This window comes from Echinops telfairi, unplaced genomic scaffold, assembly GCF_000313985.2.
Source record: "Echinops telfairi isolate 266 unplaced genomic scaffold, ASM31398v2 ScPeMD7_7420;HRSCAF=8458, whole genome shotgun sequence".
In the NCBI taxonomy this organism is placed as follows: Eukaryota; Metazoa; Chordata; class Mammalia; order Afrosoricida; family Tenrecidae; genus Echinops; species Echinops telfairi.
In genome coordinates, this window is record NW_022111320.1 from 13,864,493 (window position 1) to 13,889,972 (window position 25,480).

Genomic DNA, 25,480 nt, shown 5'->3' on the forward strand with positions numbered 1-25,480 from the left:
GGACTAGTGGTGAGAGTGGCAATGCCTGGAGGGTGGAGGGAATGTGGGGTAGAAAGGGGGAACCTCCCTCCCTGGGGGATGGACAGCAGAGAAAGGGCCAGGGAGTCATCAGACAATGTAACATATGACAAAATAATAATAATTTGTGAATTATGAAGGGTTCATGAGGGAAGGGGGTGAGGAGGGAGGGGGAAAATGGGCAGCCGATATTAAGGGCTCAGATGGAAGGCAAGTGTTTTGAGAATGATGATGGAAACTAATGTACATATGTGCTTGACACAATGGGAATTTTACAAGCCCCCAATAAAATTATTTTTAAAAATTACAGTCACAGAAACCCAGTACATCAGGGTCACTATCAGTCAGAATCAACTCGATGGCAGTGGGGTTTTTAGTCATGGGTGACTTAATGGTTAAATGTTAGCTGCTAAGCAAAGTCAATGGTTTGAACCCAGGTATAGCAACCATGGTAACCCAATTAGGTAGTTCTCCCTGACTTGTAGGATCACTTGGAGTTACAGTTGAATGGATAGCACACCACCACAATGGGTTTGCCTCCCCTTACTTCAGTCCAACCTCACGTAATGAGCACCTGCTGTGTGCTTTGCCAGAAGTATTGGAAACAGAAGCTGGACCCTGCCCTTAGGAAACTCAGAGTCTCCTGCAGCATTGGAGAGAAGCAACTATAGTTTACTACTTTTTGAATTTCCTATTCCTGGCACCTGGTGGTTGTTTAAAACTATGTTGTTTTGCTAATTACTCTGAGATGATAAACGTTCTACCTGACTTTTTCTTTATAGTTTCCTGTCTTATAATTTTATGATTATAAATCTGATTCAATGGTAAGGTGTTTCTTGAAGCTTAGCATCCAGTATTTAAGAAACGTATCTATTAGATTTATTAGTGCTTTTAATTATTTACACTTAAAAACAATAAGCAGAGCTGTGCATACCTAACTCAATTATATAGGGATGCTTCGTATGTCACATACCATATGTGAACATGCTGTTGATGCCTACAACTTAAATGCACTTTGTAAACCTTAGCTTTGTCTTCATAACCAAATGGGGGATGACACACTTTCATTGTGTCCTATCTCCTGAATGCCTCGTGGAATAGTGCTCATCGTAGGGCCTGGCAACACAGCGTCTTCGCAGCTAGGCACAAGCATAGCTTTTTAAACTTCGCAGATCGCAATTAGCAAAATGCTCTCCTGGAAACACAGACATCTCTCAGTGGCCACCAGGGAGTCAAATGAACTGGTTGCCTTCATAAAACTTGGTAAAACACAAACAAAAGAGTGTTTCTGCAGACAGAACACAAAATGGATTGTTTTGTAAAGGATTTGGGGTTTTGTTTTAATCTCCTAGCAAGAGTGTTTCAAGTAGTGACATGACACTACTCATTACTAACAGAGAAGCCCTCCACTGCTTGTGCAGAATCTGAAATCCTCATGTCGTGTGAATGCTGTCGCTTCTGCTGAAGCAGAGGAAAGAATGGGTTGGATTGGTTGCTTAATTGGCCACAAGCTGGATTCTTGCTTTTGTTGGGCTCCCGTTGCTCTGTTACTATCAGGCCTGAAGAGATCATTGTAGCAGACTGACCTCGGATGGTGGTGCCTGCTCTCCCCATGACACCCACAGGCTGGCCGGCACCACACTCTGGTGACCTCCCTGGCAGGTCCTCCCAGTCCTGTCGGACAGGGTGGTCTGTGTGGCATCTCTGTTCCCGAGAAGTCAGGCCTCTTCATTGAGATGCAGGTAGTCCTTCCATAAGCAGGGGCTGCCGAGCATCGTTCAAGTGGCGGGGAGGAAAACAACACTCACACTGCATACCAAGTGGCATCACATTTAACTGAACCATTTTATTATGAATACATTCTGGGCTGCCACTGTGAGCCACTGGTGTAAAATATGCCGGCAAATGGATTTCTGCTAATTACGTTTCATGCATATTTCAGAACTTTCCACAGAGATGCAGGAGGATGGTGTTCATAAAAGAGATATTTTATAACCAGGTTCACTTGCATTTGGCATCAAGACCCCAACTAGTTGGTAACAAAGATAAGCTCGCTCCCGCCGCCTGGGGTGCTCATTGTAGCTGGAATACTGCAATTCCCTCTAACGCTATCAGCACTGCTTGGAAATGAAATCACTCTTCAAACTCACGTGGGCATACATTATTGTAGAAAAGCGCATGACTAATAAATCATCTCTTTCCCACATTGTTTTCTGTAGCTGTTTTCAATTTTACTTAGACGGAGTTGAAGAAACAAGCTGTTGGGGAAACAGGATGTTGGGATGGGGGCGGGGTGAGGGTGGGGAGCAGGAGAGCGTCAGAAAAGCACCATTACCTGCTTCTGGGTGGAATTGTAAAGGACACAAGTGACTGCTCGCTCATGGCTTTTCACCCTCCTGTTGGCTTCATTTTTCATGGCCAACACAGCTAGCTGGTTGTTAAATGAGATGAAAAGGCGTCCGTGAGTTTCATCCAAGTGGAAGAGGCATCTGAAGTCCTGACTTTTGGGGAAAGAGCAAGCTACCCTCTGGATGGACAGCTGGTGTTGAATATCCCAGAGCCTCAAAACCTAGATGAAAAGTGATAAAAGCCATGTGGTTATGTCAAGAATAATTCTGACTTTTAGCCACTGTTCCTGTCTCACCCTTGATCTGAGCCAGCGGGTTACTTCCCTTGCAGTGCTACAGCTGGTGACACTTCTATCATCATACATATTATTTTGTATCTCAATTATCGTTTAAAGACCTCCTAATTGTAAGCATGGAGCCCTGGTGGCATATTGGGCTAAGAGACTGCTTATCTCAAGGACAGAAGTTCAAACCCAACAGCCACTCCCTGGAAGAAAGACAGGGCTGTCTGTCCCTTGCTAAGATTAACATCCAGGAAAACCCACAGATGCAGTTCTACTCTGTCCTTACAGGGTCTCTGAGACCCAATCACCTTGGCGACAGTGGGTTTGGGTCATTGTTGTTATGGTTTGCCATGTAAGCAATTCTAGGAAAGAAGAATGGATCCCCAAAGGTGACTGCATTCTGACGTTGGCACCCGTGAATATGTTACATTATGTGGCAAAGAGATCTTGCAAATTTAATCAAATTCAGACCCTTCAGAAGAAGAAATTTTTCTAGATTATTTGGTGGGTCCAAAATACTTACCAGGATCTTTACAATAGAAAATTCATAATAAAGTTCATATATATATATCACATATATCATTTAATACCATTTACTAATAAAGTATTTTTACACAAATATCATGTACGTTTGCCAATTGCTCCCTCCATCCAGGAGGTACTTTTGTGTGTAGACTATTCAAATTATTTTTTGACAGTAACATGTAATAAGGGGGAAAAAAACCCAACACATAAGCACTTACAAAAAAATGCCTCTTAGGGTGTATATGTGTATATTGCACATTTCTTGAGTACCATACCTTTTAATTCACACACACACACAGGAATCCTGGTGGGGTGTGGTAGTTATGGTTCGGGCTGCTAACAGCAAGATCAGTAGTTTGTAACTACCAGCCATTCCTCAAAAGAAAGACTGAGCTCTCTATTCCCAAAAAGAGGTACAGTCTTAGAATCTCACAGGCACAGTTCTACCTTGTCCTATAGGGTTGCTATGAGTCAACATTGGCTTGATGGTGTGAGTTGCGTTTGTTTTGTTTTTTAATCATTTTATTGGGGGCTCTTGCAATGCTTATCACAATCCATACATGCATCTATTGTGTCAAGCACATTTATACGTTTGTTGCCATCATCATTCTCAAAACACTTTCTCTCTACTTGAGTTGTGTTTGGTATGGCTCACTGGTACTAGGCAGGCTATTTTGTTGCTTGAAAGATCAGATCGGATGATATGACCCGAGAGCAGACGTGGGCTCTTAGGTTGGGGTTTATCCTTACAGTGGTGGACTCCAACAGTATTTATCCTTCTGTGATGGACTAACTTCACTCACCAGAATGGTTTCCAGCTCCATCCATGTCATGTGTTTTATTGATGATTTTTAGGGATACGTTGTGTGCATATACCAGAGTTTCTTTATCCATTCTTCTTCTGAGAGGCATTTAGACTGTTTCAAGCGCCGTGCTATTGTGAAATGTGCTGCAATGAACAGGAAAGGGAATAGGCCTGTTCGTGTTCTGTCTCTTCTTTGGAGCAGATGCCCATCAAAGGTATTGCTGGGTTGCGTGGTAGTTCTATTCTCAGTTGTCTTGAGTCTCACCAGACTGCTTCCCACCAGAGTTGTGCTCATTTTACAAGCCCACTGACAGTGTCTAAGAGTTGCAATATCTCCACATCCTCTCTGGCATTTGCGGTTGTCTGTTCTTTTTGAACTGATCCATCGTTGTGATTGATTTGCATCTCCTACATGGCTGGTGATCAGGAACATTTCCATATGTGTTTGTTAGCCTTTGTGAATTATCTATTCATGTTGTTCACCCACCTTTGGGTTATTTGTGGCTTATATATGGGGATTTTTGTTGTTGTTAAGATTCTGCCAAGTTCTATAGATTTTAGTAATTAATCCCTTGTCTATTAAGTCATGCTAAAGATTTTTTTATCCCCAATCTGTGGGCTCTTGTATTACTCTTCTGATGAAGTCTCTTAATGGGCATAAGTGTTTTACTTTTCACAGGTTGCATGATCTATTTGGTCTGCCATTGCTTGTACTTCCTTTATTATATTTGGTAGTCTGTGTATGCCCTGAAATAGGTACTTACATTTTCCCTCATTTTCCCATTGATGACCCGTATAGCCCCCAGGTTTACAGTTAGGTCTCTAATCCATCGTGAGTTTGTTTCATGTGTGGGGCAGGGTATGGGTCCGGCTTCATTCTTCTGTGGATAGAGACCCATTTTCCCAGCACTGCTGGTTGCAGAGCATGTCACTTTCCTATTTAGAGCTTTTGGTCCTTTGTTGAAAATTGGTCAGCTGAAGGTGGATGCTTTTACTTCTGGGTTTTGTATCCTGTTCCGTATGACTCTATCATTATACCCATGCAGGCTATTTGACTGTGGCTGTGTATTAGATTTTGAGGTTTGGTAGTTCCTGATTTGTTCTTCTTTCTGAGTTCTTTGCTTATCCTGGACCTCATACCTCTCCACATGAAGTTGGTAATTAGTTTTTCTATTTCATTAAAAAATGAAGTTGGGATTTGGATAGGAATTGCATTGTATTTGTAGATTGCTTCAGGCAATATTGACATTTTCACAATATTAAGTTTTCCTATGTATGAACACAGATATTCTTCGAATTTTGTTGGCTTCTTTTGGTTTCTTTTAATAATATTCTGTAGTTGTCATTACACTTAACCCCTTAAAATTGCATTTTTTTACTTTCATTTTTACACTATCTCTTTGAAGCTCCTTCATACATATATACATATAAATATATACACACATATGAATATGGATATGGATATACATAAACATAAATATGATATAGAAGTAGTATTCAAATGAACCACAAGATATTAGATTCAGATTCAAACATAATCAAGACACATAAATAACATGCATCGGTCATACAACAAACACTGAAACCATACTCAGAGACTTTTTCATTCGACCAACCTTAAATAATTATTTTTACTAGTTTGGATTCCCTCCGGACTCCCTTCATTTCAGTGAGGGAGAGTTATAGTAACCTCCTGAAGAGATAACAGTAATTCTACATACTTACATATATATTTCTTTGTGTCTTAATTTCTGAATATATTATTCATTTACTTATTGATTCCCTCCTCTGAATAAAGATTAGTTACTTATACACCTTTTCTCCTTTTTCTTTCCCATTCCTCCTAATCTAATTATTGTTAAGCAATATTGGTTGTCACAGCTTTAAACAATATACTTACACTTTAATTATGGCATCATCAATTTAAGGCAGTATCTTGGACTTCCCTCAATGGAAGAAGAATATGTTAGTGATCTCATGGATGTGATTTAAGTGAGGTGTCCAGAATAGAGCCAACACCTTTGACCATCATTATAGATGCTTCAAGCAGTTCATTAAGAAGCCACTCTGTCATGTTTTATAGGAGGCCTGGTAGCTTAGCGGCTTCCAGATTGGGCTGCTAGTCTCAAGGTCAGAGTTTTAAAACTACAAACTGCTTCTCTGGATAAAGATGTGGCTTTCTACTCCAGCAATCCACAGGGGCAGTTCTAATCTGCTCTATAAGCTCCCGTGACTCAGAATCAGCTCAGGGCCAGTGAGAGTTTGACTGAGGCATCATACGTACACTCACCTGCATACAAATGATGACATCAGATCTCTTTCACCCTACCTTCAAAATCTGATGCTTTGCATCCTTCTAGGTTTCGATTCAGAGTTCCGAAGTGGCCCTATAATTTTGAATCCTAATCCAAGTCTTGACCATTAACCCTGGTTTATCCACACATGCCATGAGACACAGTGAACACACAATAATTACTTTTTTGAATTTGTTGAATGTTGTGGCTCACCTGATACCTCATGATTGTATGAAGTTTGTTGATGAAAAGATAATATAGTAAAGGTGCAAGAATATAGCATTCCCCAGGGAGGTTAAAAAAAAAAACCACCTTTCATTTCTACATGACTATTGATGTAGCTTCAACTCTCATATAATCTGTAATGGTTTTTATGAGACTTTTTCAAACAGATTTCAGAAATAGCTAGTTGATGTATAGGGTAACCTATCTAGTGAGGCTTTTAATAAGCGTGAGCTAACCTAGTCAATCCTACCAGATACACAACATGCCTAATGCTTTTAACCCAAAGAATATATGTATGAATATATTCATAAATAAATTAGATGTTCTTGGCAAGAACTGAAAGAACTATTTATTTTAGTTCTTAATCATTACCAAACTATGTTTTAAGCTCCTGGCAGCCCTCCAGAAAATGTTTATCCTCAAAAATATAAATTGTACAAGAACAAGATATGCAAATATATGTCGATGTGTTCTAAATATAAATAGAATTCATATATTGTTATTTTGAACATTGAAGTCATAACAAAGTCAAACCACTGATCTTACTTACACTTCATTGTTTCTTGAAGGCTTGTTGTGTCCAGTATGGACCCCTCTACAAATGAGAAGCTTTCTTCATATCAGAATAACAATCTGGGGCATAGTTAAATATAGCTCAAAAATAACACAAAAGTATTAATGAACTATAATTTTCCCAGAATAACTTTCCATTGTATTGTTTAAGTAATTTATGTTGGCTCTAATATTTCATTGACATTTAGTCACATAAAGTAAAAATTAAAAACAGATGAATCATTGCTTTACTGGTCTTCCACAGGTGACTTCTTGCTGTTAGCAAATAAAACTAAAGATATTTTATCAGAACGTGAATACGCCTTCATTTTTCTTAAATCTAACTTTTTATTACGCTGTTTTATTTCTTCTGCTTAGTGTCCAAAACTTTCTCAAATAATAGTCCCACTAAGTCTATAGTCCACGTTTACTTCTCAATATTTACTTTCTGCTGAGAATCAAAGCAATGAGATGGTCACATTGGCGTCGGTGCCTGCAAGCAGCGTTCCAGCATGCTTCTAGAAGCTCTGTGAGCGTATGGTCCCTGCCGTAAGCTTTCCCATACCTCCATATTCTATATCAGTGATTTTAAATCTTGACTGAGAAATACCTACGTGAGCTTGAAGGACTTGCTGAGGAAAATCAAGTCCTGAAGTCTTTAGTACGGTTTGCAACTAATGTAAAGAAAACAAAAATCCTCACAACTGGACCAGTAAATAACATCATGATAAGCGGAGAAAAGATGGAGGATTTCATTTTACTTAGATCCACAATTAGTGCTCTTGGAAGTGGGAGGCCAATAAATCAAACAAGGGATTTCACTAGGCAGATATGGTTCACAAGGTTTCTTTAAAATCTTAAAGAGCAAAAATGCCACTTTGAGGACCAAGATGCCCCGGAACCAAAGCACGGTCTTTTCCATCACCCTTATGGGTGTGAAAGTTAAACAACATGTAAGGAAGACCGCAGAGGGGTTTGGTGCCTTAGAGCTATTGTGCTAGTGACATTTTGAAAGTATGGACTGTGAAACGAACGATCGAATCTGTTTTGGAAGAAGTACAGCCATGAACTGCCTTAGAAGCAGAAGTGAGTAAGACCTATCTCAGGTACTTTGGTCATATTATCAGAAGGGATCAATCCCTGAAGAAAGGCAGCATGCTTCATAAAAGAAAGGGTCAACACAAGAGAGGAAAACTCTCAACAAGGTAGATTGACAAAGTAGTGGGTTCCGATGGGACGGTAACTCCGAGGAGAGCGCAGGAGCACGCAGTGTTTCCGTAGGTGGTAGGTGGCTGTGTAGGAGTCGGACTCAAAGCTAAGGCGCCCAACAACAACAGCGCGAGGCCTTCAGAAATTCTCCTTGTGTGGGGCTTTTCCTTAGGTCACATGAACTAGAATTTCTGAAAGTGAGGCTCGAATATTAGTATATATTTTTAATTTCCTAGGTGTTTATATTGTATTGTTCCTTAACTGCTCAACTTTTCTTGGTTTAAAGGTCAGTGCTAATCTTCTTGGACAAGAAATCTTTTTTCCCCAGCTTTCTCTATATCTTGTTTCAACTGCTAACATTTTAATAATTCAAGATTATAACCAATCCCTCTTTGATCCTTATACACCCACACCAGGGAACTGTAAATGAGGACACGTGGATTCTAGTTTGTTTGTTTGTTTGTTTGTTTGTTGGGTTTTGGGTTATTTTTTTTTTCATATTGAACCTTTGTTTAAAAAGTCTTTTTATTGGTGGCTCTTACAGATATTATAACAAGCCATAAATCATTATATCAAGCAAACTTGTACATATGTTGCCATCATCATTTTTTCAAAACATTATCTTTCTACTTGAGCCCTATTATTAGCTCCTTTTTCCCCTTCCTTCCCCACCCTCCTATCCTCGTGAACCCTTGATAAATTGCATGTGATTATTAAAACTACCCAGGTTGGACCTGCCTAGGGAGGGACAATCTCCTTCATAGGCTTACTCGGTGTGTCCCTGATGGAGATCACCATGCCCTGACTGTCTCTGGGAAGCCCTGGACCACTGATCGTAAGGTCTTCTGTCTTCCATTAGTCCATGTCCCCATCATAGTCCCAGTCCTGCTTCAGGAGTCCTACCTGTAACTACATTATATTAATATGCCCCCAATTCTGCTTATGTGACAGTCTTTTTGGACATACCATGTCCTTTCTAAAACTGTGTATCCCAGCAAACTCTGGGACACCATTTGACCTCATATTACCAGTCTCCCTCATCGAGATGCTAGATCTCTGTAGCTGCCTTGTCCTTGTCTAGTTCAGAATTAATAAATGTTCTCTTTACTGAAAATAAAAAACAAAAACTACTCACGTTTATCAATTTAAGCATGTGATTTTGCCTTTTCATCTTTCAACAGTCTACTAAAAGATGTCTACCAGCTCTGACATTTGGTGTATTCTGTCTAGAATTTAGCGAATCAGCCAAATACATGATCTAAATGTTTCAAAATAACAGAAATTCAAACGGCTTTAAATATATATATTGTAAAGATTAGGAGCCCTGGTGTCACTTCAGCTTGCCAACAACAAGCTCAGCAGTCCAAATCCACCAAGAGGAAAACGGGGCTCTGTGCCGGAACAAGCATGCAGTCTTGGAACCCCTAAGGAGCCCTTCCATTCTGTCCAGTTGTGAGGTCTCATAACCCACTCAGTGGCTGTGGATTTGGTTTGGGATTGGTTGATTGTGCAGAGTGGACCAACGTAAAGTAGAAAATCACCAGGTTTCAATCTCGATTTATTGAAGAATTTCTCCCTGTTCCTGGACAGAGCTGAACAGAATCCTTTCAAGTAAAAGTCAAATATTACTTTCTTTTGTATCACAAATATCCCATTTCTAAATGGAAAACTGCATGAATAATGGACAATGGAGAATCTGTCTTCAAAGCAGTTGATAAAACCAAATTAGTATTATTTTCTTGTTTGTGACATAAGTTAAATTCAAAGTAGTTAGGAGAAAAAGAAATGAGTGTATAGTTTCTTAACAATGGTCAAAAATGATCATAAGAAAACCCAGTGGCCATTGAGCCAATTCTAATGCATAGTGACCACATGTGTGTTGGGGCCTCCGTAGAGTTTGCAATGGTTGGTGTGTTTAAAGTCTATTATGAGTCCGTTCTTCCAGGTGTCTCTGGGTGGACCCAAACCCACAACGTCTCAGTTAGCAGCTTGAAAGTGTTCACCATTTGCATCACCCAGGGATATAAAACTGATAGAAGAATCAGAACAGACCCAGATATTATTTTTCATTATTGAAATGAGATTTGTTGGGTTTCAGCAAACTTTTACTACTAACTCCTGCCACTCTCTAGAGAATAGATATAAAATGACAATTAAAAAAAGAGAAAAGGAGATAAAAAGAAACAGAGAAGAGAGAAAATGAGAGAATGTGTATTATCAAAGCATTTGGGGAATGGAGACATTCCCCAAGTTTAATCCAAAAATAATTGCCTTTTGCAAATAATAAGATAACAGAAGCTAAAGGCAATGACTCTCCTGAATCGATTTGATGTGTTAACAAGTCTATTCATGTAGGATTTATGTCTTTCAGTAATCTACAAACGTATAATCAGTAAAAACAAAGACAATTTTGTTTGACATGCTGTACTCCTAACAAAAAGACTTTCCTGAATATCTGAGCGAATGAGTTTATCTGAAAGTCACACACAGTTTTTCCTTTATGATAGATTTTTGCCACATATTCCAAGGTCTGAAGTCAAAGCATTGTCTTAATTTCAAATCTTCTTTTGTGTTATTCATCTCTTAGTTGTTACCATCACCGTTATCTCCCTTTTCAAAATTATGTTTTTTTTTTAAACAGAAAGGAGAGAAGATATGTAGCTGTAAGACTCAAATTGCTATTCAGTGTCTGCTTATGCATTCTGTCGTTGACCTTGACAACAACAAAAACAGTTCCCACCACTCTGAATTGTTCTGCAGAAATCTCACTGATTTCTCAGTTCCAGTTTGGCAATCACTTTCATGTTAAGATTTTATTTCAGGTACTTTCTTTTTTCCTGGCCAAGGTGCATTTTGAGGAATTTTCCAATATAAATTAAATTGATTTTTTGTCATTATCATGATTCATATAACATTGAGAATCATGACAGAATTGTCCCCAGTCTTGAAAAGTTTTCAGAAGTTACTTGTTGAAAATCACAGCTCTATTAAACACAAAGTAAATTTGAACAGCTTTTAGTTTTTATGTTTTATACTCTGTTATTATTTGCATTAGCACTATGATTTTAAAAGAAGTGGAGCAAAAACATAGAACAAGGACACTCTGGTCCCAGTAACATTGCAGACCAGTTTTTGGTTCTGTTTTGTTTTGTTTTTTCATAAGGAAATGTGGTGAAGAAAGCAAATGGTGCCCAGCTATCAAAAGATATAGAGTTTGGGGTCCTATAGGCTAGAAGATAAACAAGTGGCCATCTAACTGAGAAACAACAAAGCCTACATGGAAGAAGCACACCGGCCTGTGAGATCACAAGGCGTCAAAGGAATCAGGTATCAGGCATCAAAGACCTCCAAAAAATCACAGCATTGTGAATGAGGGGGAGCGTGGAGTGGGGACCCAGGGCCCACCTGTGGGCATTTGGACATCCCCTTGCAGAAAAGCTGTGGGGAGGAGACAAGCCAGTCAGGGTGCAGTGTAGCAATGATGAAGCAGACCAATTTTTTGGTAGGGAATTCTCTTGCTTCAAATAACACACAATTGCCATGGAGTTGATTTCGACTCCCAAATAGAATGAGGGCCCGGAGTACTTGTAATGACTGTGATAATGTCTGAAACAGGTCATTAGACCTTTTCCCCAGGGTTTCTCTGGGTGGATTTGAACCACGAGCCTTGTGGTTAGTAGCTGAATGCTTAACTGCTTATGCCACCCAAGACTATTTCAAAGAAGCATAACTCTGAATATTGCATAATTTCTAGTGCCTTTCTAGGTTTCTATAGAATAGAGACATCTGCAAGCTTCCAAAATTGGAAGGCAAAAAAGAGGAAATAAATGAAATAAACTTAAAACTGAGACAGTTAATGAATGAAGGGAATACAGCCCAAGATCAAGTTTTGGTCCAGCAACAAGGTGTAGGCACTCAAGGAAAGCTCTTTTTATATATATTCACATATTTTGATTTTGTTGTTGTTAAGAATATACACACCGACACTGACACCAATGCATCCATTGGCATTTGCACAAATCGGAAACAGGAATTGCACTCTTTCAGTTGTACGACCATTCTCACTCTCCCAAGTTGTTCCTCCAACATCAGCCTCAATTCCCGCTCCTCTAAGGTTCTTGGTTAATGCTTTGAGGTGCTCTTAGCACATGGATCCTATATAGATAGTGCTTTAAAGATCATGATGCTCAGGGCAGATGTGTGTACTGGTTAAGCTAAAATATTCTTTGGTGTTAAGAAGAGCTCAGAGGATATTTTTGAATTAAAGTTTAAAAAGAGACTCATAGACTCAAAAGTGTGTGTGGGTGTGTGCGTCTGTTTATCACACTTTGTGTCTAATAGTAAAAAGTTAGAAATTGTATCTTTCTGAATCAGTAGGTGATTGAATTATCATCTTTCATATCATGTCTTATTAGGTAGCAGGTAAAAAGACAAGTGTATGTACCCTTATACAGAAAGATTTCCCAGAGCTTTTTTAGAAAGCAACTTTCAAGAAAATATGTAGTGTGATTCCATTAACATAAACACAAATAATACCTTGCATTTCTACATATATAACTTGAAATTTTACTGCCATCAACTCAATTTTGACATAACACATTGCAATGTGGTGAAGTGAAATTTCTTAATATGGCTTGAGTATTGTGTATTCTAGCCTTTATGCCTGTGGCTATCATCCCATTTTGGAAGAAGCTCTCTGTTGTATTAGTGAAGATAAAGGTAGGATGTATTCTGAGTCTCCACCTTACTAGAGGGTGACTCAAGTCGCCTTCTTCTCTTTCCTCAGGGTATTGTCTGCTGAAAGACAAAAACCACACCTGCATCAAAACTATTCTCTGTGTGAGAGAGAGCTGTATCAGAAGCAGGAAGAGAGAGAGTGCCCCTCGCATCAAGGAGGGTCAGAGAGAGAGAACTTGGCTGCTGGTTTAGGAGAGGTGTTGCTGTGGACCAATGGCATATGTTTTCTGAACCTCGGCTGTGATAACCTGTTAACTTCCCTAATAAACCCCTGTAATCATGAGTACTGTCTGCCCATTGCAATGGATGATCAAACTCAGCAGACTCGCGGACTGCTGTGGAGGGAACTGTGGGTGCTAGAACCAGAAGAAAGAAATATGGAAGGTGGAGGCTTGTCTGATCCCTGCCTAGTAGAAACCAACCTTGGGTGTTTGTAGAGGTCAATTCACTTTCTTCCCTTGTGTAGCCAGAGAAAGCCAGCTATGACCTCTGCTCCATTTTCACAGCATCTACCATGTAATTACCGCATAAAGCTTCCCAAAATCTGCGGGAAATCTCTATTTCCTTTTAATTCCATTTTTTCCAAGAACTCTTTTGAAAAACTTTGGGGACAACAGTGTGATTTGATGGAGAAAAACAAAACAGTTAAAAAAAAAAATCCCCTGTTTTGATCTGTATGCTTCTCCGTATTTGCAATTTTTTAGGGCTTTTCATTAATCCATCTAATTCTGTAATATAAACAAAATGGAACTCGTTTGTTTCTTGCTGAGCAAAATGAAGTTAATTTGAAGAGGTCTGGAAAATAGGAAAAGGAAGAAAAACAGAAAATTGTCACCAGCACAAATGTCTGAATGTTATGTTTTCCTTATCAGGCTTGGGTCTACCCCACAGAACCCAGGTGCTGGGAAACTCAGACTCTCAAACAAATCACATTAGAAGCACTAATCGGATCTGTGGCAGTCAAATCAAGACTGGCTACCCAGGAGAAACAGTAGAAACAGCAATTCAAACTCATGGGGTGGAATGTTAGCCCCCAGCAGTGAGGTTTCCCTTAGGCTTTGAACATCTCTTCATTCTCTTTAGTTGGTTCTTCCTCCAAATAATCAAGCAATTGGTTCCCAGTAGTGCCTTGCCTTCTCCAGACCCTACCATCTTATGAGAAATTGCATAGGAGTCCAAAGCAAACTTCCATTGGATTATTTAGTATGATTCCAATTAGATAAGCTTATTTATTGTTTAATCATCAGTTTGATTGAGGTCAAAATTGCTTTGGTATGTGACTCTTCTAATGTAACAACGCATTGAATTGTGGTTCAATGAAAGACTCTTTGAAAACCTGATGTTTTCTTTTCTCTTTCCTGTTCCTTAACTTAGCCCCTTCCCTACATAATATCCAAAAGAATCGTATGGCAGTAAAGCAAAGACTTAACCTGGTCCAATAAAGCCCTGGCGTTTACTGTGGAAGACTGAGACTAGTATGCATTCATCATAGTGAAATGGATTTCGACTAACGCGAAGGACACCATGACAAGCAAAACTGATAAAATGATAAGACTGTATTTTGGAAGAGGTTATATTCAATCAATTCTGACTCCAATGACATTTTTGTATGTGCTTTTGAAGTTATAAAACCCATCAGGGCACTCTCTTTGTGAATATAAATGTTTCATATTTATATTTAATGAGGATAGTTAAAGGACCTAGTGTGGGCGTGGCAGTTCGATGACCCACACAGTTTGAACCTGTCCAGAGTCATCGCAGATGAAAAGCCTGGAGAGGAGTTCCGGTAGAGATACGGGCCAGGAAACCTCATGATGAAGTTCTGCTCTGTGACCCCTGTGGCCGCCCCGAAGAGGAAACAACTTGATGGCAATTGGTTTGGTTTGACTTATGGGTATGACGTCACCAAGAGAGGCATAGTCATTAATCTCATGGCTCCTATCATTTAGTTAAGATGTACAGTGTTCCATATATTATATTCACTATGTGTATAATGTCCATTAATATGTGCTAAGTGCCAGGAGACTCAAAATTGAATTCATCAAATAAGCCACTTTCAAGTACTCAAAACATAGTAAAGGATATGATGTATAACTCTAATATATGAGTCAGGAGGCTATTGGAAAGGATATCAAAATGTGGACCAAATGCTATCATAAGAGATTTCGTTATGAGTTTCTTTAGTATTTCATGGTGTTGCTGGTGTTTGATGCCATCAAACTAGGTCGGACTCATAGTGACCTGTGCACAGCAGAATGAATTCCTGCCTGGTCCTATGCCAGCCGCACAAGTGTCATTGTGTCTGAGTCCACCGTTCCATCTCCTGCAGGATCTTCTCTGTTCCCACTTACCTCAGCTTGACAAGCATAGTGTGCTTTTCCAGGGGCTGGCCTCTCCTGATAACATGCCCACAGTCTGAGAAGAAGACCCACCATCCTTTTTTCAAAGAAGCAAGTAAGTCTGGCTTACTTCTTCCAAGAGAGCTGAGCTTGTTCTTCTGACAATCCGTGGTACCTTCAGGTTTGTTCTCCAGCACCTTGATTCTAGAGCATGGGTTCTTCTTTGGGGTTTCTTAGTCAACGTTGAAATTTCACACGCATATGAAGTGATTGAAATAGCATGGCTTGGGTCAGGCACACCTTCGTCTTCACTCTTCAATATTTTAAAAAGGTAGTGGGTCTTACTGCCCAATGCAAAGAGACATCTGATTTCTTAATTGCTGCTTCCATGAACATTGATTGTGAAACCAAAGATGAAATCCTTGACCACTTCAATCTTTTTCTGTTATTATGATGTTATTTATTGATGTGGTTTCGAGGGAGCTTCTTTACATTGAGTTGAAATACAAACTGAAAACTGTTGTCCTTGATTTTCATCAGCAAGTGCTTCAACCATTCCTCTAAACAGCAAGCAACGGTTATACTTTATACACTTATGAAACATCTTTCCCTGGACCAGCTATGCCATACTAAAATACTGAAATAGCATGTATTCACTCTGAACTGTCAACAAATAATCAATGAACAAACACTACAAGTACTATAATAATACCAATAATGAAAGATGAAAATATAAAGCAACAATTACAATATAAAACAACACATGTTAATTCGGTTCCAAAATTGAAAGGTGGCGAAGCATCATATTCTTGGGGATCCCACCCATTTCCAGCTGACAGCAAGCCATTTCTTCAAGCTCAAAGCAATTGTAGCTAACTGGCTGTGGATATCAATCTCTTATCAGACCTTTCCCTAATTCCCATCTCTGCTTGTTTCTAGTGAAAGTCCTAGGCACTAACAAGGTGGGCATATGCAAGAAGCCAAAACCAAACTCACTGCCAACTCAGAGTGCCGCTTACCAGACATGGGAGAACTATCTCTTTGGGTTTCTAAATTTTCTAAAAGCTTTATGGGAACAGGCAGCTTCATCTTTTTCCAGCTGAGCCACTGGTGGGTTTGAACTGCTGACTTTACAGATGGATGTTCCACTATTCAGAGAGCACAATAATAACTATTAGATTCAAGAATATAGGTTTTGAAAACATGGTGCCAGTGATATATGTATACTTTGCCCATTTACAAGTGGCTATTGTTAATATTAATTGACTAATGCCGCTCCCAAATATATATTTCCAGAGATATGTTAGTTCCCCACTACATTTTAAAGATATATACAACCTCTCAGAGAAATTCAGGACCCAGTACAAATCTGAGCAGGAACTGGGGAAGCAAAACTAAGTAAATGAAAGTCACAATGTCACTTACTTTATCTTTAGAGAAACTGAAGAGTTGTTTTCTTTCAGCGAAGAATTGGACAGCTATCACACTGGCAGAATGACCCCACAGGACACCCACTGGCTTTGAGACAACATAGGGATTCCAAAGACAAACCTTATTGTCAATGCCAGCAGTTGCTAATCAGAATGAGAAAGAAAAAGTCATTTTAATAACAAAGATAACCAACTACATTTTATTTTAAAAATTGTTTTACCATCTCTCTGACGATCAATCAATGTTTTCTGGGTAACATGAACGCATCCTTTCCTTCTGTCAGTGCCCAACATGTAACCAGTATAGCACTAGGGCTCCTAATAGCCACACTACAATATGTTCAATGATACATCTGTACTGCAATTTGTCATAAGGTTGTTAATATCATATGTACCAATTTATCAGTTCTCAAATTTATTTATTTAAACAGTTAATGGTAACAAACCTTCAGGTTATCAATTAAAATATGGTTCTAGTATGAGCACAATATAACTTTGCTTTTTATATCCAAAGCACTCTCCTTTAACAAAAGTGGAGTAACCTATTCGCCGCCCCCCCCCTCCCCCGGCCCCCAGCCCACCCCAAAGCATTAGAGGGTACAACCTGAATGGTGATTGAAAACATACTATATTTTGCATTTCATTATTGTTTATGCATGTGAGTGAGTGTGTGCATGGGGAGGGGGTTAGCAATAAAAATGATGTATTCGTTTGGGTTGAGCATCTGGTGGTGTTAGGAAGAGGGCAGGATGGCAGATGCAGTGCAAACTGTCTTCCATTTCTGTATCATTTTGTACCCCCACCAATCTCAATAAAAAGACTCATTAAAGCATTGGGGCACTTTCTCATATTTTTACCCCAGTATAGTTCATATCCACCAAACATCATAATGCATCATTATAGACATTCTTAGGCAATAAAATGTGAGCAGTGCAAGTTGCTCTCTCTGGTAATAAAGCAACAAGGTAGACATGTTTCATGCATGCAAATATGCATTCCAGACTATTTATGAGGCCCTCGTAGTTATCATGATTTATTTTACATACCAATTAAATTGAGCCGAGAGTGGTAATCAAAAGCATGAATGCCCTGGGCAATGTTGAAGGATGTCACTTTAAGATGCTTTTTTGATTTCTCTCTCCAAGCCAGCACCACGGAATTTGTATTGCTGGTTGTACTGGAAATGATAGCATCTAAAGATGCACTGTAAGCAACTGATAAAAAATTAAAAAGAGGAAAACAAATGTTAGTTGATTTCTAACAAGATATTAACAACCTAGAACTGTTTTCATAGAACTTAAAAATCAAACTCAAATGATGATGATGCCACTCAACACTTAGAAAACTCTTCACTATACAGAGGATAACACAGAAGATGTATCCTGGGGAGAGAGCCAGTTCTGTCCAGACCACCACACTAAGCAAACTAAAAGGGAGGGAAGCGATGGGGTGGGGGGGGAGAAGAGAAAGGGAGAGGGAGAGGGAGAGAGAGAGAGCACACCTCTGCTCAGAGCAGCCAGTGCATAGAGAGGACCATAGGACCTGCCCCACCAGTAGACATGACGTTCCCTCACTGACCCATAGTGTTGTGGGGACAGCACTGGACAACTTGTGTGGAATGTGTACCTGGTCCACCCCATGCACGAGGGGTGAAACCCAAAGTGAGTACAACTGGGCAGCAAGGGTAGCCAAGCGACCAAATCCCCAAGGAATCCTGATAATAGACTTCTGACTTGGAGGACAGGGCTTAGCACCTCATCAGATTTGATTGGAAAACACACATAAGGGTCAGCAGACAGACCTGGAACTATCGGTTTTTACTCCTGTTCTGCTGTGTTTTGTTTGTTTTATTAGGCTGTGTTTTTGTTTCTTTTTCTTTTGCCTTACGTCTATCTACATAAGCTAGGCAGGATGAACATTTCTGAGGAGGAAACTATAGACCAGTAGTTCCAGGGCGACATGGTAGAGGAGGGGGAAGAGAGGAGAAGTGGGGAGGCAACAAACTCAGAGATAAAGGAACAACAAGAGATCTAAAATTGATGGTGGGGATGATGTATAATGCCGGTTGGGGCTTAATCAAGAGCAATGTATCTGAGAGGAAATACTGAGAGTCGAATGGAAGGTAAGCATTATAGTGGGATAGGCAGAAGGTGAAAGAAATAGGAGGCAGAAGCTATTTATAGAGGTATAGCTATAGGCATGTATATATGTCAGTATATTAATTTATAATGAAAGGGAAAGAGGTCAATGTACATATATTTATGTAAGTATTAAGATAGCTGACAGACTTTGGGCCTCTATTCAAGGTCTCCCTTAACATAAGAACACTTGGTTCTGATACCCTGGCACTCTTTGATACTCACCTTCCATACACGATCTCTAAAGACAAAAATGGGTACATAAGCTAATGTGATGAAGAGAGCAGATGGTGCCAGGCTATCAAAAGATTTGGCATCTGGGGTCTTAAAGACTTGATGTCAAACAAGTGGCCATCTAACAAGGAAGCCAATAAGGCCACAGGGAAGATGCACACCTAGCCTGTGTGATCATGAGGTGTCGACGAGATCAGGCAACAGGTATCAAAAGATCCAAAACAAACAACTATATCGATGTGAAACAGGGGGTTTGGAGTGGAGACCCAAAGCCCATCTGTAGATAATTGGACACCCCCCACCCACACACACACACAGAAGTGACATAAGGAAGGGATGATTCAACCAAGGCATAGTTTGGCACAGAGGAATCATATATCAGTCCTCTAGTTCCTGAATATTTCCTCTTCCCCACTACCATGACCCAGTTCTAACTTACAAATCTGGCTAGACCAGAGAATACACATTGGTACAGATAGGAGCTCTTGACACAGAGAATTCAGGAAAGATAAACCCCTCAGGAAGAGTAATGGGCGTAGTGGTATGTATCATGAGGGTAAGGGGATGGCCAGGGAGAGGGAAAGGTGAGAAAAGGGAAACCATCACAAGATTGGATAGAAAGCACCCCCTACCCCCCCACCCTCCACTAAGGGGACAAATAATGAATATGTGAGTGCAGGGAGACAAAGGACAGTGATATGAAATAACAATAACAATATATAATTGATCAAGGATACAGGAGAGTGGGAGGATGGGGGAGGGAGGGGGGAAAAGCGGAGCTTATATCAAGGTTCTCAAGCAGAAAATGTCTTGGAAATACTGATGTAACATATGTACAAATATTCTTGATGCAATTGACTTATGGAATGTTATAGGAGCTGTAAGAGCCCTCAATAAAATGATGGGGAAAGAAAGAAAGAAAACTCTTCACTCATCCTTCCCCACTTCCTTCCAAAATGCCCTACAGTGAGAAGTTACAGCAGATCTTGAACTCAGACTTTGCTCCCACTCTAGAGATGGCTTAAGTTTTTGTTTGTTTGTTTAGTTTTATAATTGGAATATGGGGCAAGAAACATTGTTAATCACAATAGTCATATGTGGCTTTGGATATGTAAGTGAATAATTAGTCAAATTCCTGGTTCTTCCTCTTGGGCCAGGTGCAGGCAAACAAGAGCTTTCCGGCTAGCCATTGTCCTCCCCCAAAAGTTCAGCCCATGGCCCAAACCACAGTTCATTAAAATGCTAATTGCTCTACAAGGTTTGACAGCAGAAGGGCCAGAACTCAGCTCCCCAAGAGTCACAAAAGCAGCTAGAAGCTCAGGTGAAAATGGCTGCTCCTACATTCGCCAGGGCCCGGAGCTAGGTGTTTGGGAGTCTCCTTCCAAGCAAGGGTAAGGGTCCTGTTGCCATTTGCCTGAGGGACATTTCCATTCCTTTCAGATTCACAGGTTCCAACAAGTACATAAATCACCATAGGGGTTTTGTTTTGTTTTGTTAACCAGTTTTTGGTGGTTGGGGATTATGTCAATTAGACACTCCTGGTAGGTAGTTAAAACCTTCAATCAAATCACAGCCTGATGACACGTCCTTCCTTTTGTATAAGAGCGAAGCAAGCAGAGATGATCTCTGTCTTTGCCCAAATGCCTTCCTGCTTACTGGGACTCTGAGAGCAGTCGGCTCTCTGCCATGTTTTCACCAACATTGGATCGACATGACCACACCCACCTTCCTTCATCCCAGATTTCTGTTCTGCATCACCGGCACATGGCCACATGCATCAGGAGAGGAACTTACAGATGAGCATTACACTCATGGACTTGAGTTGGACCAGGCTGGGGTACCTTCTTAATGGAAAGTTGCTCCTTGATATAAAGTTCTTTCTTCAACATAGTTGGGTGTCACTGGATTTGTTTCTCTAGACCACCTGGCCTGACACACAACTCCAAAACACCCTGCCTCTAGAGTTAGATGAAATGTCTCTTTTACATTGTTTCTCAGCCCAATGGTTTGTACACAGCCTAAAGATTTATTTGACCTCATGTCTCACACACAGAGGGATGTTGCTGTTTTGTGTAGCTCAAGAAAAAGTTATTTTAATAGAATAGCTCTCAAACATAGTTTTTAACTGCCTCATATACAATCAAGTATAGCACTCTGGAAGACCATTTTCAATGAAAGTCTAGCATTTCTATACTTGGGGAGCTAAGCACTGACTGTTCTTTATTCCAGATTATTTTCTCAAAGATGTTTTCATACAAATAGCCTTTGAAAAGAGAATAAGAAAAATCATGGATCTGTGCCCTGTTATAACTTAAACTTCATCCTAGAAAATTGGAGTAGTATGCATGTGGTATGGCAACCAGGTCTCTTTATCTGCAGAATTGGGAACAACTGGGGCCAGCTCTAAGAGGCCAGTCAACTATGCCGTTTTGAATGTGTGTGCTCTCCACAGTCCCAGTAATAATCAAATCTCTTGTAACAGGTGCCTGAATGGGCTCACCAAGCTTCTTCTATGATTCCTAGTCCAGAGTTTCAGCCAATAAATACTTTTTCCATCCCAATTATTGTTCATGTACACCCACATTCTGAATTTTTGAGTCTGTCCTAATTGTGTTCCTCTGGCCATAACAGAACTGGTGTGTTAGTCTGGGTACTTTAGAGAAACAAATCCACAGAAACTCATGTATAAGGCAGAGTTTGATATAAAGGTTAAGTGCGCATCAAGAAAACATCCCAACTCAGTGCTGCCCAAGCCCACAAGTCCAACATTAACCCATCAACCCATATGTCCAACACCAATCCACAAAGTCCTCCTCCATCTCATGAAACAGATGCAATGATGCCGACTGCAGGAAGAAAGCCAATTCAGTGAATGTGTAAGCATCTCAGCACTGGTAGGGGTCTCCACATGGCTGCTCTAGCACCCAGGGCTGCATCAGGGTAGGTCCATGTGGCTACTCCTCAGGGATGTCTTGCAGGAAGTGAGCCTTGCCAGCTGAAGCAGGGAACTGGCTAAGGCAGCTGCAGCCTGGTCAGACCATCAGAAAGCAAGAGACCCAAGAACTCCCTGAGCCATTTATCCCTCCCCCTTTCAATTAACCCCACATGTGTTTATCGGCCAGGTTGGCACAATAAACTAACTACCTGAACTGGTTTAAAGCCCTAATTCAAACTCATTCTTACCTTTTACAGGAACATCTGTGTACTTCAAACAAACACTGGTGGTTTTTGTCCTATTTCTTGGACAGAATCCAATATGTTTATATCTCCCCATTTCCTTTCCCTCCCTCTTATTCCAAGGTTTAGCAGTGATTATTACAAGGTCAACTAATGGGAATTGAGAGCTTACTGCAGGAAAGGCATTTTTCTGAGCACTTTACATGTAATTACTCATTATTCCACATTATAACCCCTTGATGTTTGCATTCTAATTATCTCCATTTTAAATATGAGAAAACAAAGGCACATAATCATTACATAAGTTATTCATGCTCAGACACTAATGCTTGACAGAGACAAATTCAGAATATAAGGCCTAAGCCCTTGACTTCTAGAAAAAACCTCTCAAAAGTTCATGCAAACAAATATCACCTGTTAAGTCTTGTTAAAAATGCAGATTATGATGCAGTAGGCCTATGGAGGGACATAGCATTCCAGCTTTCTAACCCCCCAGGGGATGGTATTGACGCTCTTCTAGGACCACACTTCAAGACGCAAAGCGCCAAAATATACTTTTTATAGTGTTGACAGCATTTTATACTCCATAGAATTAATCAGTAGCTCATAAAATTTGCAAGGTCAAACATTTCTTTGGAAAGCCCCTCCATCAAAACGATGTACATGTGTATAAAACATGAGGGGTTTAGGAACCTCCAGGTGGGCACTTAAGAAGCCTATCGATCTGTGCTGGATAGAAACCCGGGTGCTGAATCTCAGGCCCTAAGGTTGTTGTTGGCTGGGAATCTTTTACATCCTTTATCTCCACCTGCTTTCTCACATGATTCTTAAAGTGACTCTTGCTAGGTAATGTACATCTTTTGTGTTAATCAAGGGTCACTATGGACTTCTCTTTTTAACTTCAAGGTTCTAATAAACGAATTCTATGGGGATTTTATGCTCAAAATGCTAGCCCACAATTTCCAATGGATATAAAGGACAATCTACGATGCAAGGGGAGTCATTCAAAATGGGGATCAAAGTAGAAATGCAAAGCATGAGGCACAAGTGATGTGCTTTTTGTAACCAAGAAGTACTCCTAAATACCACAGTTGTCTACCTCTTGACTGAGCCTGGAGGGTGGGTACTTTTTCCTCAATTACAATTACTTCATGCACCAGCTATGTTCCTGGGTACTTTCACCATACAATACAATATAATACAATATTCAGTGCATAGATTATCATAAGTTTACTGATGAAAAGAAATAAAACCAGAAAGCAAACTTGCTCAAGGGCATGCCGTTTATTAGAAGTACAACTGAGACTAAGCTGACCCTGTTTGTCTGTGAGCTCTGTTTTTTGTATAATATATCCCGTTTTCCCACTCAGGTACATGGCAGTGGGTGTACCGGGCTCAGATTTGCCAAGCTTAGATTTAGGGTTCTTTCAATTGCCAATCACATTTCTGTCTCTGTACTCACAATCTCAGAGCAAGCTTCTAATTCCGCTTTAGTCTTCCCTTTCAGAATCTCTCACATTTCCATTGCCCCTTATCCTCAGGGAGAAGTATTCAAGCCCTCTCTATCTTTTTCCCTCATGTACCTCATTTCCTTCTTAATAATGAAAAAAAAAGTGTCCCCAGAAGTAATCTGTGTCTATAAAGGTGAGTCCTTTGAGCTTTATATTTTGTTGACTGCTATCAAGTGGGTCCATAACTCGTGACAACCTCATGCACAAAGAAACAAAGCATTGGCTGGAATTTGGAAGTAGATGGCCAGGCCTTTCCTCCTAGTCTGTCCTAGTCTGGAAGCTCCATTGAATCATGTTCAGCATCATAGTACCATTCGAAGCTCCACTGAGAGATGGATGGTGGATCTCCATGAGGTGTCTTGGCTGAGAATCCAACTTAGGTCTATCTCATGAAAAACAAGAATTCTACTACTGAACCACTGAAGTCCCAGCCTCTCATCTCCAAAACTCACTACCATCAAGTCAATTCCAACTCATAGCAACCGTAGATAGGCCTTCTGAGACTGTATATTTTTTATAACAGCAGCCTTGTCTTTCTCCAGTGGAGCAATGGTGCAGTTTGAACTGCCCACTTTTCAGTTAACAGCCTAACTCTTAATGCGAAACACCAGCAAGGCTCCTTAATTATGCAGCCTTATTAAGGAACAACTAATTTCAGGTGCAGAGAGATGCTGCCCGTCTCTTGCACTACGGCTGCTACATTAGTAAAAGTACTGAAGTCTAATGACAAGTGTTCTCATGCAGGAAGCACCCCACTGAAAATGATTCCCTTTGTTTGCAGAAACTGCGAAGGGTTATTATAACTTGACTCAGTGAAGCAATATTAAAAGAGCTAAAGTACACAATACTACCCTGTAATTATATCTTCAAAGCCATAGAGATCCCATAATATAATTACAGTACGTACAAAATCAAGTCTTTCTGCCCGGGAAATTAGTTTATCATGTGTTCCCACATTACATCCAAATATCAACTTTAGTTTTGAGGCCCTGAAAAAAGTATAATCTTCTCTGGAATTCAGAGTATTGCTTTACAATTTGAATCTGCAACTTACCGAGTGACATTTATGGGCCTGCAATGTTACAATCTGGAGGTTCAATAATTCACACTTCATTTTTAACCCAAGCTATAACTTGTTTCAGATTGAATTGTCATCTGACACAGTTCCTGAGAGTGCTGGAGTCAAAGGGAAGAGGAGAGCCATTTCCCTAAAATGAAATTATCTGATAAAGAAAAAACACGTTCTACTTCTTGAACAGAGTAAAGGAAGTGATGGGTTATAATGAGATTTTTTTAAAATCAAGATAGGAATGACATACAATGGTAAATTAAATGATGTAATTTAAATACAGTCAGGAGGTTTGAGGGTAGGACTAGGAAAATATTTTCTAAATTAATTTGGGGTAATATTTTGAAAGGAGAAATTTGATCACACATGACCAGTAGGATCCTAACTTGCAACGCTTTTACTCTCTTGCCACATACTCATGAAAAAAGACATTTTTAAAAGGGGACCTACAATCGATCCTAATTCTTCTGTATGCTGTCAAAATGACTCAGTGTAACAGCAATTAGTTAATGTGGCAGAAGTAATTTGAAAATGAAAATTGAAGTGTTAGCTAAAATGTAAGTAAATAATGCTGTGAAGTGCACT

General features: G+C 39.9%; 1 protein-coding gene across 1 annotated transcript in view; it reads right to left on the reverse strand.

The window, feature by feature from the left end:
• The window catches only part of WDR49 (WD repeat domain 49), a 158,358-nt gene that overhangs the window by 91,186 nt on the left and 41,692 nt on the right, over positions 1 to 25,480 (reverse strand). The window contains exons 5-7 of the mRNA XM_004704102.1: positions 17,813 to 17,980; positions 16,762 to 16,910; positions 2,354 to 2,587 (exon numbers count right to left, since the gene is read on the reverse strand). Of these exons, the coding sequence (XP_004704159.1) occupies positions 2,354 to 2,587; positions 16,762 to 16,910; positions 17,813 to 17,980 (551 nt within the window). The remainder of the gene's footprint in view (positions 1 to 2,353; positions 2,588 to 16,761; positions 16,911 to 17,812; positions 17,981 to 25,480) is intronic.